The sequence below is a fragment of the Periplaneta americana genome, chromosome 6 (assembly GCF_040183065.1).
Source record: "Periplaneta americana isolate PAMFEO1 chromosome 6, P.americana_PAMFEO1_priV1, whole genome shotgun sequence".
Taxonomy (NCBI): domain Eukaryota; kingdom Metazoa; phylum Arthropoda; class Insecta; order Blattodea; family Blattidae; genus Periplaneta; species Periplaneta americana.
Window position 1 is genome coordinate 14327471 of NC_091122.1, and position 13026 is coordinate 14340496.

At 37.0% G+C, this 13026-nt stretch overlaps 1 protein-coding gene across 1 annotated transcript in view; it reads right to left on the reverse strand.

Moving 5' to 3' along the window:
- Window positions 1–4149: 4149 nt before the first annotated feature.
- Window positions 4150–13026, reverse strand: part of LOC138701016 (ATP-dependent translocase ABCB1-like) — a 60402-nt gene continuing 51525 nt past the window's right edge. The window contains exons 23-24 of the mRNA XM_069827512.1: window positions 9373–9519; window positions 4150–4636 (exon numbers count right to left, since the gene is read on the reverse strand). Coding sequence (XP_069683613.1) covers window positions 4379–4636; window positions 9373–9519 — 405 coding nt within the window. The 3' untranslated portion in view covers window positions 4150–4378. The remainder of the gene's footprint in view (window positions 4637–9372; window positions 9520–13026) is intronic.

Below are 13026 nucleotides of genomic sequence, written 5' to 3' on the forward strand. Positions count from 1 at the left end.
GGCGTCATTTTACTCCTGTGTTTATGAAAACTTGTGATAAAGCTAGCCCACCTATGCGCTGCTAGACGACACATCACGTGTTTATGTCTCCTGGCCTTGCTTGTCTCGGCTAGCTCCCGCCTCACAGTCAGCTGGTTAGTTCACGCGCATACTATTTATTTTCTTTATTTGATATTTTCAATACTTTCTTATCAATGGTGCACCAGTAAAAAAATATGTGTTTATTTGTACTTTCAATGCGGAATCTAACCATATATTTTAAAAATATTTTTTCGTGGCCAAAGGCGTCTTAATGAAGAAAAATCTAAATTTATCCATTTCCATAAAAAGTAAGAAAAACTGTTTACATGTCAATATAAACTTTAACTTCTCAGCATCAAAATAAACCACGATTTTGATCACAGGGTGAAAGGGTTTCGGAGCCACAACAGTTTAAAGTTGCTAATTTTATGAAAATACGATAAATTTAAATATTTTTAATTTAAACACTATGAAATTCTGATGCCTCAAACTTTGCACACAGCATTGTATCACAGTTGTCAACGGACAGAAAAAGTTTCATTGTATTTAAAAATTGCAAGGTCAATTTTCTCTATATTTCGGTCGATTTGAGATGGAATAGCCCTTATACACTTGCGCCTATGATTCCCAATGTTTGATCACACAGAATGTATAGCTTACAGTATTTAATATTAAGTTCGTTTCTGCAGCAGTTTCCAACACTTCACTGTTCTTGCAATGGTAACTTCAAACTCTGACTGCTGTTGATCATGTGTCACGTGTTATTGCAGCATTTTAAACCGTCACGAAATCATTTCCTGACGATTAGAAAGATTTGCAGATCAAGCGCAAACCTATTTCAAATTAACCACTTGATGCATGGACATTAAGATTGTTGTTTCGCATCTGCGTCTTCTCGACTGCACACACGTGCTTTTCGTATTAATCTCATCTTTTTCAATGTTCATGTATCTTGTTCATTAATATATATATTGTGAAAACGTAAGCTTCTGGATACAAGTGATAAAAATAAAGGAGTATGGCTCGTCGCATATGGCATTCATTGTATCCAATCAAAATCATAAAATTTGAAAAATCCTTAAGTCACATAATATCGGCATTTAATTTTTTTAAATGAAATTATGGAACTCATATCAGTGTTATTACACACTGTGGACCAAGGATTAAGATTCTGAAACAAAAACAAATTTCACAATTTGGGACATCTGACCGAAATCTACGGCTGACCACTAGGATTCAGAATACAAAGCAGAGGTTAAATGACAATATGATTGTGGAGAGAATACGGAACAATGATAAATTTAAAAATAAAGTACAATTTGATTTCGGAGAAACATGAGATGAAAGTACATTGAAGAGTAATGAAATGAAGTGAAAAAAAAAAATTACATAGTATTATACAAGTGACTGTGTAAAATGGATAATGAATCTCTCAATACCATTAGACAAATTTTGTTAATGTCCTCATTAGAAAATTTAAGAGAAAGAAGAATGGTTTTGGTTAACTTAAATGAAGTTCCCCTAGCGCCAAAAAGAAGTCCTTTCACTTCCCATGTATTAATATTCATTTTGTATCTCTCATTGAAGTGAGGAATACATGGGTTGTAAATAGACTTCTTTTCATCATTAACGTTATTGGCTTGTTCATCATCCTTCTCAAAACGGACAGTGGGGTCAAGAATGAGGCTTCTTTGATTCTGACGATCGATGGCTATAATGTCTGCTCTTCTCGTTGACCCATTCTCAGCCAAGCAGTGCACTTCTTCATAAACCTCCCACTTTGCCTGCCGAAGAGTGGTTGCGATGGAGCTTCTCACTTTATAGTGGCGATTGTTCCTCAGTAGTTCTCCTTTAGGGCAATAACCCAAAACATGCCCAAGGGTTTCTACTTCGCTGCATCCTGGATGATGACAGTTCTGATCTTGAAAGGAATGACCTTGCACCGATCGTACTGCTGCGATGTTTGTGGACATCTTTATGGCATTGGTCCACTCTGAGGATGATATCCCTCTTCTATTACTAGTTCAAGAGTTGTTTTTGGATCTTTACTGTAAGTCACCACTCCTTTGCCTTTTTGTGGAAGACGACACCAATTATTAAACGACCTCCGCCATAACTCAGATCTTAAACTTCGGCCTGTCATCAAATGTGCTTCTGTGTTGTTGGGAATGTTTAATTGTGAAAGAGCTTAGTAACGAAGAAGTTAACATCCAGACCGGCAAGATTTAACAGGAAGTCTATAAATAAATCACAACAACAACAACAAACTAAAGACTCGCCAAGCACAATAGACTGTAGGTATGTGGTTGGTGTTACTATCTGTTTATTTCCATGTAGTACCAGAACTCATGATGCTTGTGGATAACTTTGATGAACTCTACTTTCAGCACGACGGAGTTCCTCCCCATTATGCTCGAGATATTCGTGTGTACTTGAATCAGTTTTTAACTTCAGAGTGCAGACATTGAAATGCCACCACTCTCACCCAATCTCACTCAAATGTACTTCTACCTTCTACCTATAAGGTGTGATGAAAAACTCAGTGTATGGGAGGAAACCACAAACTCTTGAACAGATGAAGGATTTCACTGACGATGCCTTCGAGTTTTTTGACAGGAATACTGAGCCATGTCAGAGTGTTCCATACAAATTCCAACTACTGTGTGTGTTAATGCAAAAGAAGAACAATCAGAACACAGAAAGATGTGAAATCATTCAAGTAACTAACTCAGAAAATAATTTAATGTAAAGTGTGAGTTTTGCACCACCTGGTAAGTTTATAAACCCACACTCTTTTAATCTAAATCATACTTAATTCTGAAAGCAAAAACCGAAAATGTGACTTTTCTTCATTTACACTACACAGTTTCCTTCATAAATATGAACTTTATAAAGGGAAGATATCAGTAAAAACTGAGAAGAGTTCGAGTAAAAGTCAGTCAAAATGTACTGATTTCACAGCTCTGATCAGAACCCTACCAGTAACTTAAAAAAAAAAAAAAAAAACTATGCAAAAAGAATCAGCGCCCTCAAAATCTTATACAGTTGAACATCAATAAATCGAATTCCAAGCAAACAGCAAAACAGAGGTGTTTCGAATAACCGAGGTTTAATTTTAATATTACTTTCGTCGTCTTACAATAACTTTCAGGAAAAATTTTCATTATAAGTCTGTAATTTTAGTTTGCTTCATAGCCTTAGAGCATTTTAAGTATCAATTTCGTTTCTGATTGTTACAATGGTAGAAAAATCTTCAGAAATAACCTGATCTGAGCAGTGACAGTTAGTTACACTGTATTCGCTTGCATAAACAAATCTAAGTGAGTAGAAGGGAATGGAGCAGACTGAGTAACCTAGATTTATAGAAGGTTGGTCTACTTTAAGTTCGATTTACACATCTAGGTTTCTATGAGTAGATCCGATTTACAGAGGGACGGATTGCCTTAAACTCGAATTAGAGAGATTAAATTTCCACAATATCCTCCTTGAACATCACATATTTATTATATATGAGGTCTCGCCCACCTCATTGAATATTACACGACTACTATGAAGTAGCCAATGTGTATTATTACCATTTAATTCGAGAAAAATTCGTTCCGGCACCAGGAATCGAACCCGGGACCTCTCAACTCTACACGCTGAGTGCTCTTTCCAACTGAGCTATGCCGGGACACGATCCATGGTGCCGGCCGAACTCCTCTCGTAATGCTTTACGGCCTTACTACCTGCACTTTAGACAATGTAAGTCATACATGAAGGAGGAATTTTTCTCGAATTAAATGGTGATAATACACATTGGCTACTTCATAGTAGTCGTTTAATATTCAATGAGGTGGGCAAGACCTCATATATAATAAATATGTGATGTATTAACTGTTAGCAATTGTCACAAACTGATGTTGAATATGGCCATAAAGTCATTTAAATATGCGCTCCTGCATGTATGACTTACATTGTCTAAAGTCCAGGTAGTAAGGCCGTAAAGCATTACGAGAAGAGTTCGGCCGGCACCGTGGATCGTGTCCCGGCATAGCTCAGTTGGAAAGAGCACTCAGCGCGTAGAGCTGAGAGGTCCCAGGTTCGATTCCCGGTGCTGGAACGAATTTTTCCCGAATTAAATGGTGATAATCCTCCTTGAAATTTCCCTCAAAAATTCGATTTATGTATTGCTTTTTATTCGAACTGGCAAAATTTTTATTGTGCAGTGGAAGGGAACAGACTAAAACTTCGAAATACCGAGGGTTTCGATTTATCGAGGTTCAACTGCATGAGAAATAATGGTGCTCAGATGTCATTATCAACATATTATATATATTACTGTTGTAAGATCCAAAACTAACACACGGACAACGGGCTAAGATTCGTCACTGTTCAGTAGAGTGCGCAACAGGAGGTGTGACTCAGTCATGCGCGGAAGGCGCTCCTGCACGCAGCACATGCGGTAGTACAGACCACGTGCCTCCATCAGCTCCTTGTGCGACCCTTCCTCCACCACGGTGCCCTTGCGCATCACGCAGATGGTGTCAGCACTGTGCACTGCAGACTTCAGGAACTGGCTCGTGATGATGCAAGTGCGTCCCATGCAGCTCTGCTTCACTGCTTCTTCCACAAGCTACCAATATAAGAAGAATGTTAGGAACAACTGGACAAAGCGTGACTATACTCACCATTAGTGACTGGGCCATATTAAGCCATGTCAAAGAAAACAGAAGCAGTCCGTGGTAATAAACATGAGTATATACAGGGTGCGTCAGAAAGAACGGATGGATTTCACATGGCGAGAAAATTGTAAAGATTCATCAAATCAAAAATGTATTGTTATCAACATATTCACCAATACATGCAGTTTATTTATGTAAAACAACATTATCCATATGATGTCCTTGGCTTTCAATACAGGCATCGAGGCGTTTCCTGATGTTCGCCATCACTTTCACAGTCATAGCTGGTGCAATTGCCACGATTTCTTCACGAATCGCTGTCTTCACTTCGTCCAGTGTATGTGATCGATGTTTACAAACTTACGCCTTCAAATGGTCCCAAAGAAAGAAGTCGCAGGGCGCGAGATCTTACCGTAGCCTCGGACAATCTCAGTGCAATAGAATTTCGTCCAGGTGATTTCTTCTTTAATGTTGAACCTGTGATACGAAATGAAGCCACCCACCGCAAAATTGTATTCCGAGTTGGAATCCTAGCTTGACATCCGATGTCGAAATGAGTCCTGAGTGGCGATCACAGACTCTTCATTTTTCAAAAATGTCTCTACGATGAAAGCACGTTGTACACCAGACCAACACCATATTCTCAACTGAAACTGCATTCTATGGCTGACCCAACAGTCGTGGTCCCCCTCACTATATCTCTCTCCTCGTTGCGTATCGATAGTTTGAAATCCATCCGTTCTTTCTGACGCACCCTTTAGTATATACCGGACTTTTTTTAGTATATACTCTTGTTAGTAAGAATAAAAACATTTGAGTACCTACTCATTTTTGATTACATACTCATAACATGGAAGCATAGTAGAATATACTCAAGTGTCCATCTTGTACAGAATATATACTCAAGCTTGATAAGAATAAAAGCTAGTATATTCTCATATTTATAAGTTCGTTCTCATGTTATTCTGAGTATGGTTTGTAGCAGGCTAAATTCTGAATATTTGTTGATTTGTGTCCAGTTTAAAGTTAAATAAAAAAAAATGGAAGAATGTATGAATGATGTAGTAGCCTTTAACGCTTCACAAAAGTGAAAGTGAAATTGGTTAAACACGTATTTGTTATTCATAAAAAACATAACCTATAAAAATATGAATGGCTATCAAATTATGAGGTTAGATTGTATTGTTAAATATAATTAACAATTACATTTATTTTGTAAAATTTGATTTGCAAAATGCAATTACTTGTAACTTTAAATTATATATATAAACCTCTATAATAAAAAATAGAATTAGCATAACTGGAATTCTAGAAATGGATTGTAATCGCTATCCAACATCCCGTAATGACGATTTCCTAGTAGCCTTACTATTTTCTTGTTTCCTGTTTATTAAGGGAATGCATAGGTGAAATTACTAAATCTTACAGTTTTCATTTTTTTTCTCAAAGACCAAGGACACCAGAATAAAATTATGTGACACGTTTCCTTATTAAGATGAAATAAAAGGCAGGAATTTTTTTCAACGTGATTTTCTTTAATTTTCGACGTGTGGAACCATTTATATATTAATTAATTAAATTAATATATAATTAATTAATATTTAGTTAATTAAATTAATATATAAATGGTTCCACACGGCGAAAATTAAAGAAAATCACGTTGAAAAAAATTCCTGCCTTTTACTTCATCTTAATAAGGAAACGTGTCACATAATTTTATTCTGGTGTCCTTGGTCTTTGAGAAAAAAAATGAAAACTGTAAGATTTAGTCATTTCACCTGTGAATTCCCTTAACGTCACTTATCTGATTCACTCTCTTTTTCATGTTTATTTATTTATTCATTTATTTACTTATTTATTTGTTTATTTAATTAATTTATTTTATTATTTAATTTATTTATTTATTTATTTACTTATTTATTTAATTATTTATTTATTTATAAAAAGCAAAACACAAACCACTACAGCATGCGGACAGCATGTGAAAGTCTATATAAAAAACTGAGCATCACGGTGCAATGTGGTCAAAGAGGATAGGTAACATGAGCAGATACTAACTTTTAAACGATCAAGAAGGCTGTAGAGATGAGTATATATTCACGTTAGGTAGAATGTCTTTATTCTTATGAATATGAGTATGTTCTAGTGGTTACGAGTATATAATCACAGGAAGTGCTCATACTCAAAAGTATAAATTTTGAGAAAGTACTTAAGCTTTATTCTTACTACCCAGTATGTGGCCAGTAAAATCCGTGACAATACTATTTAAAAATTGACTACAGTGGTCAAGTACGAATATTAGCGAGTATAGCGGCTGGTTTCTGAATGCACTAAGAGAAAATCCACGTTTTCAAATACAGGATGATTCAAAAGTTCGGCGACATAGACAAACTCTGTTATTAGTGCGGAAAGAGGGGAAAGTTGTTGAAAATAAGTAGTTTTCAATCTGATGTGCTTGAATTTTCAATGTAGAATACAGTTGAGGCTGTACACTAGTATAACACACCCACCAGTCCCAATGCTGTCAAATTTGTGGCTTTTCCACTAGTTCTACCGGACTTTACATACAAAGTGTATTGGGTAAATTACGAAATAATGACGATAGTTAGCAGTGTTGCCAATACAAGTTCAGGGAAAACCGCCAAGCAAGAATGAAATTTCCCTAAGTTCTTATGCTATCAACGTAAAGAAATTTTTCTCTGCACTGTGAAAAGTTAATGGCTAAACTCTGCATATCAACTACTTTTCTCTGTAGTACCTAGAATCCAGTAGAACTAGCGAAAAGCCACTAATTTGACAGCATAGGAAATGGCGTGTGTGTCTTACTAGTGTACAACCTCAACATTGAAAATTCAAGCACATTAGATTGAAAACTACATATTTCCAACACCTTTCCTCTCTTTCTATTTTTCGCTATCTGCATTAATAACGGAGTTTGTCTATGCTGCCGGACTTTTGAACCACCCTGTATATTATAACACTTTATCACAGCGAAATGAAGAATAAATATGGCTTGGTCTAAGGAATATCGTAGAAATCGATAGACGCAGACGTGGGAAACAGAAATATTATAACAGAGGGATATTGAGCCTCACCTTCATTTGTGTCATTTTTGCGCCAAACACTTGTCACTAATCTATCTCCTTATCAAACCCTGTATCATTTAATCATTGACAGTGAAACTATTTACCACTAATCTATTGTTTATTTATTGGGTTATTTTTTACGACGCTGTATCAACATCTCGGTTATTTAGCATCTGGATGAAATGAAGGTGATAATGCCGGTGAAATGAGTCCGGGGTCCAGAACCGAAAGTTACCCAGCATTTGCTCGTATTGGGTTGAGGGAAAACCCTGAAAAAAACCTCAACCAGGTAACTTGCCCCGACCGGGATTCGAACCCGGGCCACCTGGTTTCGCGGCCAGACGCACTGACCACCACTAATCTATTCCCTTATCAGATCCTACCTTACCTTGTAACTGGCAGTATGGCTAATTCTCACTAATCTGACTCCTCATCAAACCCTACCTAACCTTACATCATTAACCTGACTCATCAAAGTAGATATTTCGCATTTTCTTTTCATGTCACGTATTCTTGCAAGTTACCTTATCTAGAAAGACAATGGAATCTGCTATAATGCAGTCCCCTGTGAAACTTCTCTACACTTTATAAATAATTTTGAGCTACTTTAAAGGTCAGTAATATTATATGCTTGTCCTGCTTGGGGACATGCACCTATTACAGTCCGTAAAAAATTACAAGTTTTCCAAAACAAAATTTTAAGATTCATCACAGGACTTCCTAGAGTAACTCCTGTTAGATTGATTCATGAAGAACTAGAAATTTCGACAATTCAAGAATATATTTCAAATCAAGCCTTCTGCACGTACACCAAGTCGTACAGCAGCACAAACCCACTAATTTTTTCACTAGGAAATTACAACCCTGCATTAGACAAACATAAAAGACCTAAGAGCGTACTCCACCCTCTAGCTTGGAACGACAACATACAAGACGAATACCAACTTGAACACTAAATAACCACTTGACTCTACACACAGACAAGTCTATTAATGCACTAATAATGTTATTTCTCTGTTTCAGGGTCATCACGTTATTGGCAGCATAGATGCATTGTTCTTATTGTAAACACTTTTTTATGTACCTTTAATGTATTTGTACTTTGAATAATGATTAAACCAAAACCTCCCACCTGAACATATTCCGACCCCACTATAGCCAATTGGCTTGTCGTCAGCACGACATCTCATCCTGCTCTAGGTTTTTCCGTGGTTTCCCTTGAGCAATAAGACAAATGTCGGGATGAGCCCTAAAAGAAATGGGCCACGGACCACTTCCCTTCCCCCACTCTTTCTCTTCTACTATCACAAAGAACTTGCTAATTTCTTAGATAACAACCCTGTATTATGATAATAGGGGAACATAAATATATTGTAAGTTCGCAGGGCCAACGGCTTCGAAGCTGGGTACCTGGTTCTAATGAAGTGCACTGGAAGCAATCTAAAACATGGGGGCATGAGATAGTTACTCTACCTGCCATTAAAAAATTCACTTCACTAAATCCCCAAGGTTAAAAAAAAAAAAAAAAAAATTAAATTAACAATACAAACACTTTAGGAAACGCTAAGCTAAATAATAAAAATTAGACAGATGAAACTCACAATTTCTGCGTCCTCGTCTTCTGCTAACTGCAGGTTCTCTATCAGCAATATTGGAGGATCTCGCAGTAAAGCCCGTGCTAGAGACAATCGCAGTTTCTGTGCAAAGGTCATCTTCATTTCTTTCATGTTTATTATGGTATCATATCCCTAAAGAATAAACAGAGAGTTAAAAATTACATATTCTTAACTTTATATATCTTATATAAAATCATCAAATTAGATATTCGAGATTTTGCCGAGTTTCATTCTCAAATAATTAGCAAAAAGGGCATAAAATATGTTAAATAATTTTTTAATTGCATAGTAACTCTACAACTTTTCTAGCCTTTTAGGCTGACGTGCAGGAGGCCTTTAAGACTTCTTAAAGACACCCCCTAACCTAACCTGACTATACTGAATGACATCAGGCATGATGGCTGCCATTGCATTGGTGATGCAGATTATAGATTTTCTTTGATAAACAATGCTTTTATTTGAAGAAATCCATGAGTGTGAATAGTCCCAAAACATGAGTATGCATTTACCTGTCACATACAATTTTACATTCAAAGTATCGTTCCTATTATTGTCAGTTAGTTGTAGGATGAAAACACAGTTTATATTAGGTAACTTCCTAAATTTCAATAATGAAAGTTACTACATTAAATTTTCAGAATGTGCTTCATTTTGGCTGGACAGTAATACCAGCATATAGGAAATTATAAGTATGGACATTGCATATCGGTACCTATGATGTAGCAGTGACTTATTTCAATGACCTTCAAACCAGTTTTTTTTTTTTTTTTTTTTTTTTTTACATTCAGCAATTTATTGATAAAGTTCCAAAACAAATATGTTTTCTGCCTTTTCGTATTTTAGTGTAAATTCAAATAATAATGCACAAATATTGTTCATGTCCAGCTGTCAAAACAATTGGGGACAGAGACATTAGTGTAGATTTTAGGAAGTCAGAGGTTATAGAAAAGTGCATGTTATTCACTTAAAAAAGATTTTGGTGTTCTGTGTTTCTTGTAGAAATTTGCATTGTATTGGCCAAGACGCTTGATGAATGGATTTTCACTTGAATTTGCACTGTTATAAAACTTAACTTGTTCACGTAATGAGTCTTTCAGAAATGTCATATCCAAATCAGAGTGTATTTGTGCATTTGTTGTGTACCAGTCTGAACTATGTATTATTCGGAGCACTTTATTTTGAACAATTTGAAGAGGTTGAAACACTGTTTTTGGAATATAACACCAAGCTGGGGCAACGTAAGTTAGGATTGGTAAAATCAGCATTTTGTAGAGCATAACTTTTCTTCTTAGACTGAGAACAGGAGATTTGAACAGGGGTTAAAGATGAGATATTCTAAGAGAGCTCTTAGTTGTTACAGATTTTATGTGCATGTGCCATAACAATTTGTTATCAAGAGTAATACCAAGATATTTTACATGGTCACTGTATTGAATTTCTTGATTGCATATTTTTATTTTGTCACGAGGTCTTTTTAAACACTTGGAGAAAATTATTGACTGACATTTTTCTGGATTTAAAGAAATACGCCATTTTTTAAGCCATTCTTCTAATAGAAGTACATGGTTTCAAACCAGCTGTAGCAGTATCAGCGTTAGATTCTGCCTTTTTCCCTAGAGTTGGGGCTGATATCACACCAGCAATCGACAGCAGAAATACTTTTAGCAGACTTGCCAGCGAATAGGGATTGCTGTTCAACCATTCGCGAGTTCTTCATTATACTGACCTCTAGCATTTTAAAGTGGAATCAAACGCTAACCTAGTACATGCGCACAAAAAAAGAGAGCCAGGAATTTTGCTGTGTCCATTATTATTAATCCCTATTCGCTGGTAATTCAGCCTATTTCGGAATTCCCCTACATAACATTGCCAAAGTATAAAAACCACATATAAACAAAAGTCCAAACTTCGGCTTTTATTATCCTCTACCCCATTATAAATGTTTAAAGAATAGGTTAATAATACACGACCATAATATTCCTTAATATTAGTTTGTGTTACTACTTGAAATAACCTGTAATCAACAGTTTTTGCCTCTTCAGCTCTATTCAACAATAACAGAATCCAAGTTGTCAGGTGACGATAAAAAACAAAAGATGTGAAAACAAATGAATGGGATGTATAAATAATTGAATACCCGTACTCTTTCAAAGTTAAGTATCATACTATAGGAGTGCCATTCGAAATTTCAAAGGGGGTGGGGGATGACGGGGTGAAATCTAAAATGCAGTTAACACTGGTTTTAAACTTCTCACCGAATAATTAAATTGCCATGTTTTTTGGTTTAAATTAAATTAAATTTAAATAAATACCGGTACCTTATTTAGACTGGGAAGTTTTGAAATAAAAGCCCAGTAGCCTATAATGCTGGTGTAGTATAAAAAGGGTAATTTGATAGGAGACGTCATTGCATATAGATCACTTTTACACTAAACCTAACCTTAGTGTATACAACGTATACTAAAACACTAACCTAACCTAACCTGTCACAGATTAAGGAAAACGTTTCAACTTAGAAACACATATTACTTTCATTGATTTGGAAAAAGCATTTGATAGGGTGAACAGAAATAAATTATTGTGAATTTTATTAGTTACAATGTAATTTATTCGCCACAATAATTCCTTTCTACAATCCACCTTAAACGCTCTCGTCAACAATTGGATCTTCACTCAACACAGTATTCGTTATAGCACTCCACCGACGACAATGACAGTTTACTTGGATTATTACGCACAACAATGAACTGTTAATCTTAACTAATATTTACAAAGCACTATTTACAAATCAGAACTACCAGTTCTCAGTTCACAGTTCTTCTATCTCAGTCACTCGAGTTCACGGTATCTCGAACCACAGACCTTCAGAGACAGTTCACTGTACTCGAACTCGGGTCCCTCCAACTGCGGTCCACTGCACTCGAACTCAGGTCCCTCCAACTGCGGTCCACTGCACTCGAACTCAGGCCTTCGGATGCTGACGCAGATGCGGACGCACACTCGAGTCGAACTCCGGCTGGCTTGCTTGCTCTGGCTTTCTCACTGACTGAATAACTGAAAACTCTGAAGACTCTGTCTAGTTCGCTGGCGCCTGCTCTTTTATAGCAAAATCATAGTTGCGAGAACCTTCTACAGGTGTGTAGAGAATTATCTCAATATCTCTACATCGACAGACGTCTGGAATAATCGGGAAGGTCGTTCCACATCCACTGCGTAGCAGCTGCGCGCGCAGACTCGTCGCGTGACGTAATACACCCTCTCTCCCTTCTCTCCACCGCGCGACGTCACTCAATGTTCCGTGGAGCCCGTGCGATCTGCTTTCTTGCGGGACGCTGGTCGTGAGTTCGATTCTCACGTCGCTGTCACATTGCCCCCTCCTTAGGGCTGCTCGTCCCGGGCAGTCCCTTGGTAGGCTGCTAATCGGTCCAGATGCACCACCATCATCTTCCCTCGAGGTTGTCGCTGGATCCGGTACACCACGTCGTTGATCCGGGTCACCACGCGGTATGGTCCATCCCAGGCACGCTGCAGCTTTGGTGATTTCCCTTTGGTCCTGGTAGGTCGATACAGCCACACCAGGTCGCCCTCCTGGAATCCTGCAGAGTTGGCTAATCTGTCGTAGCGCACCTTCATCCTGTC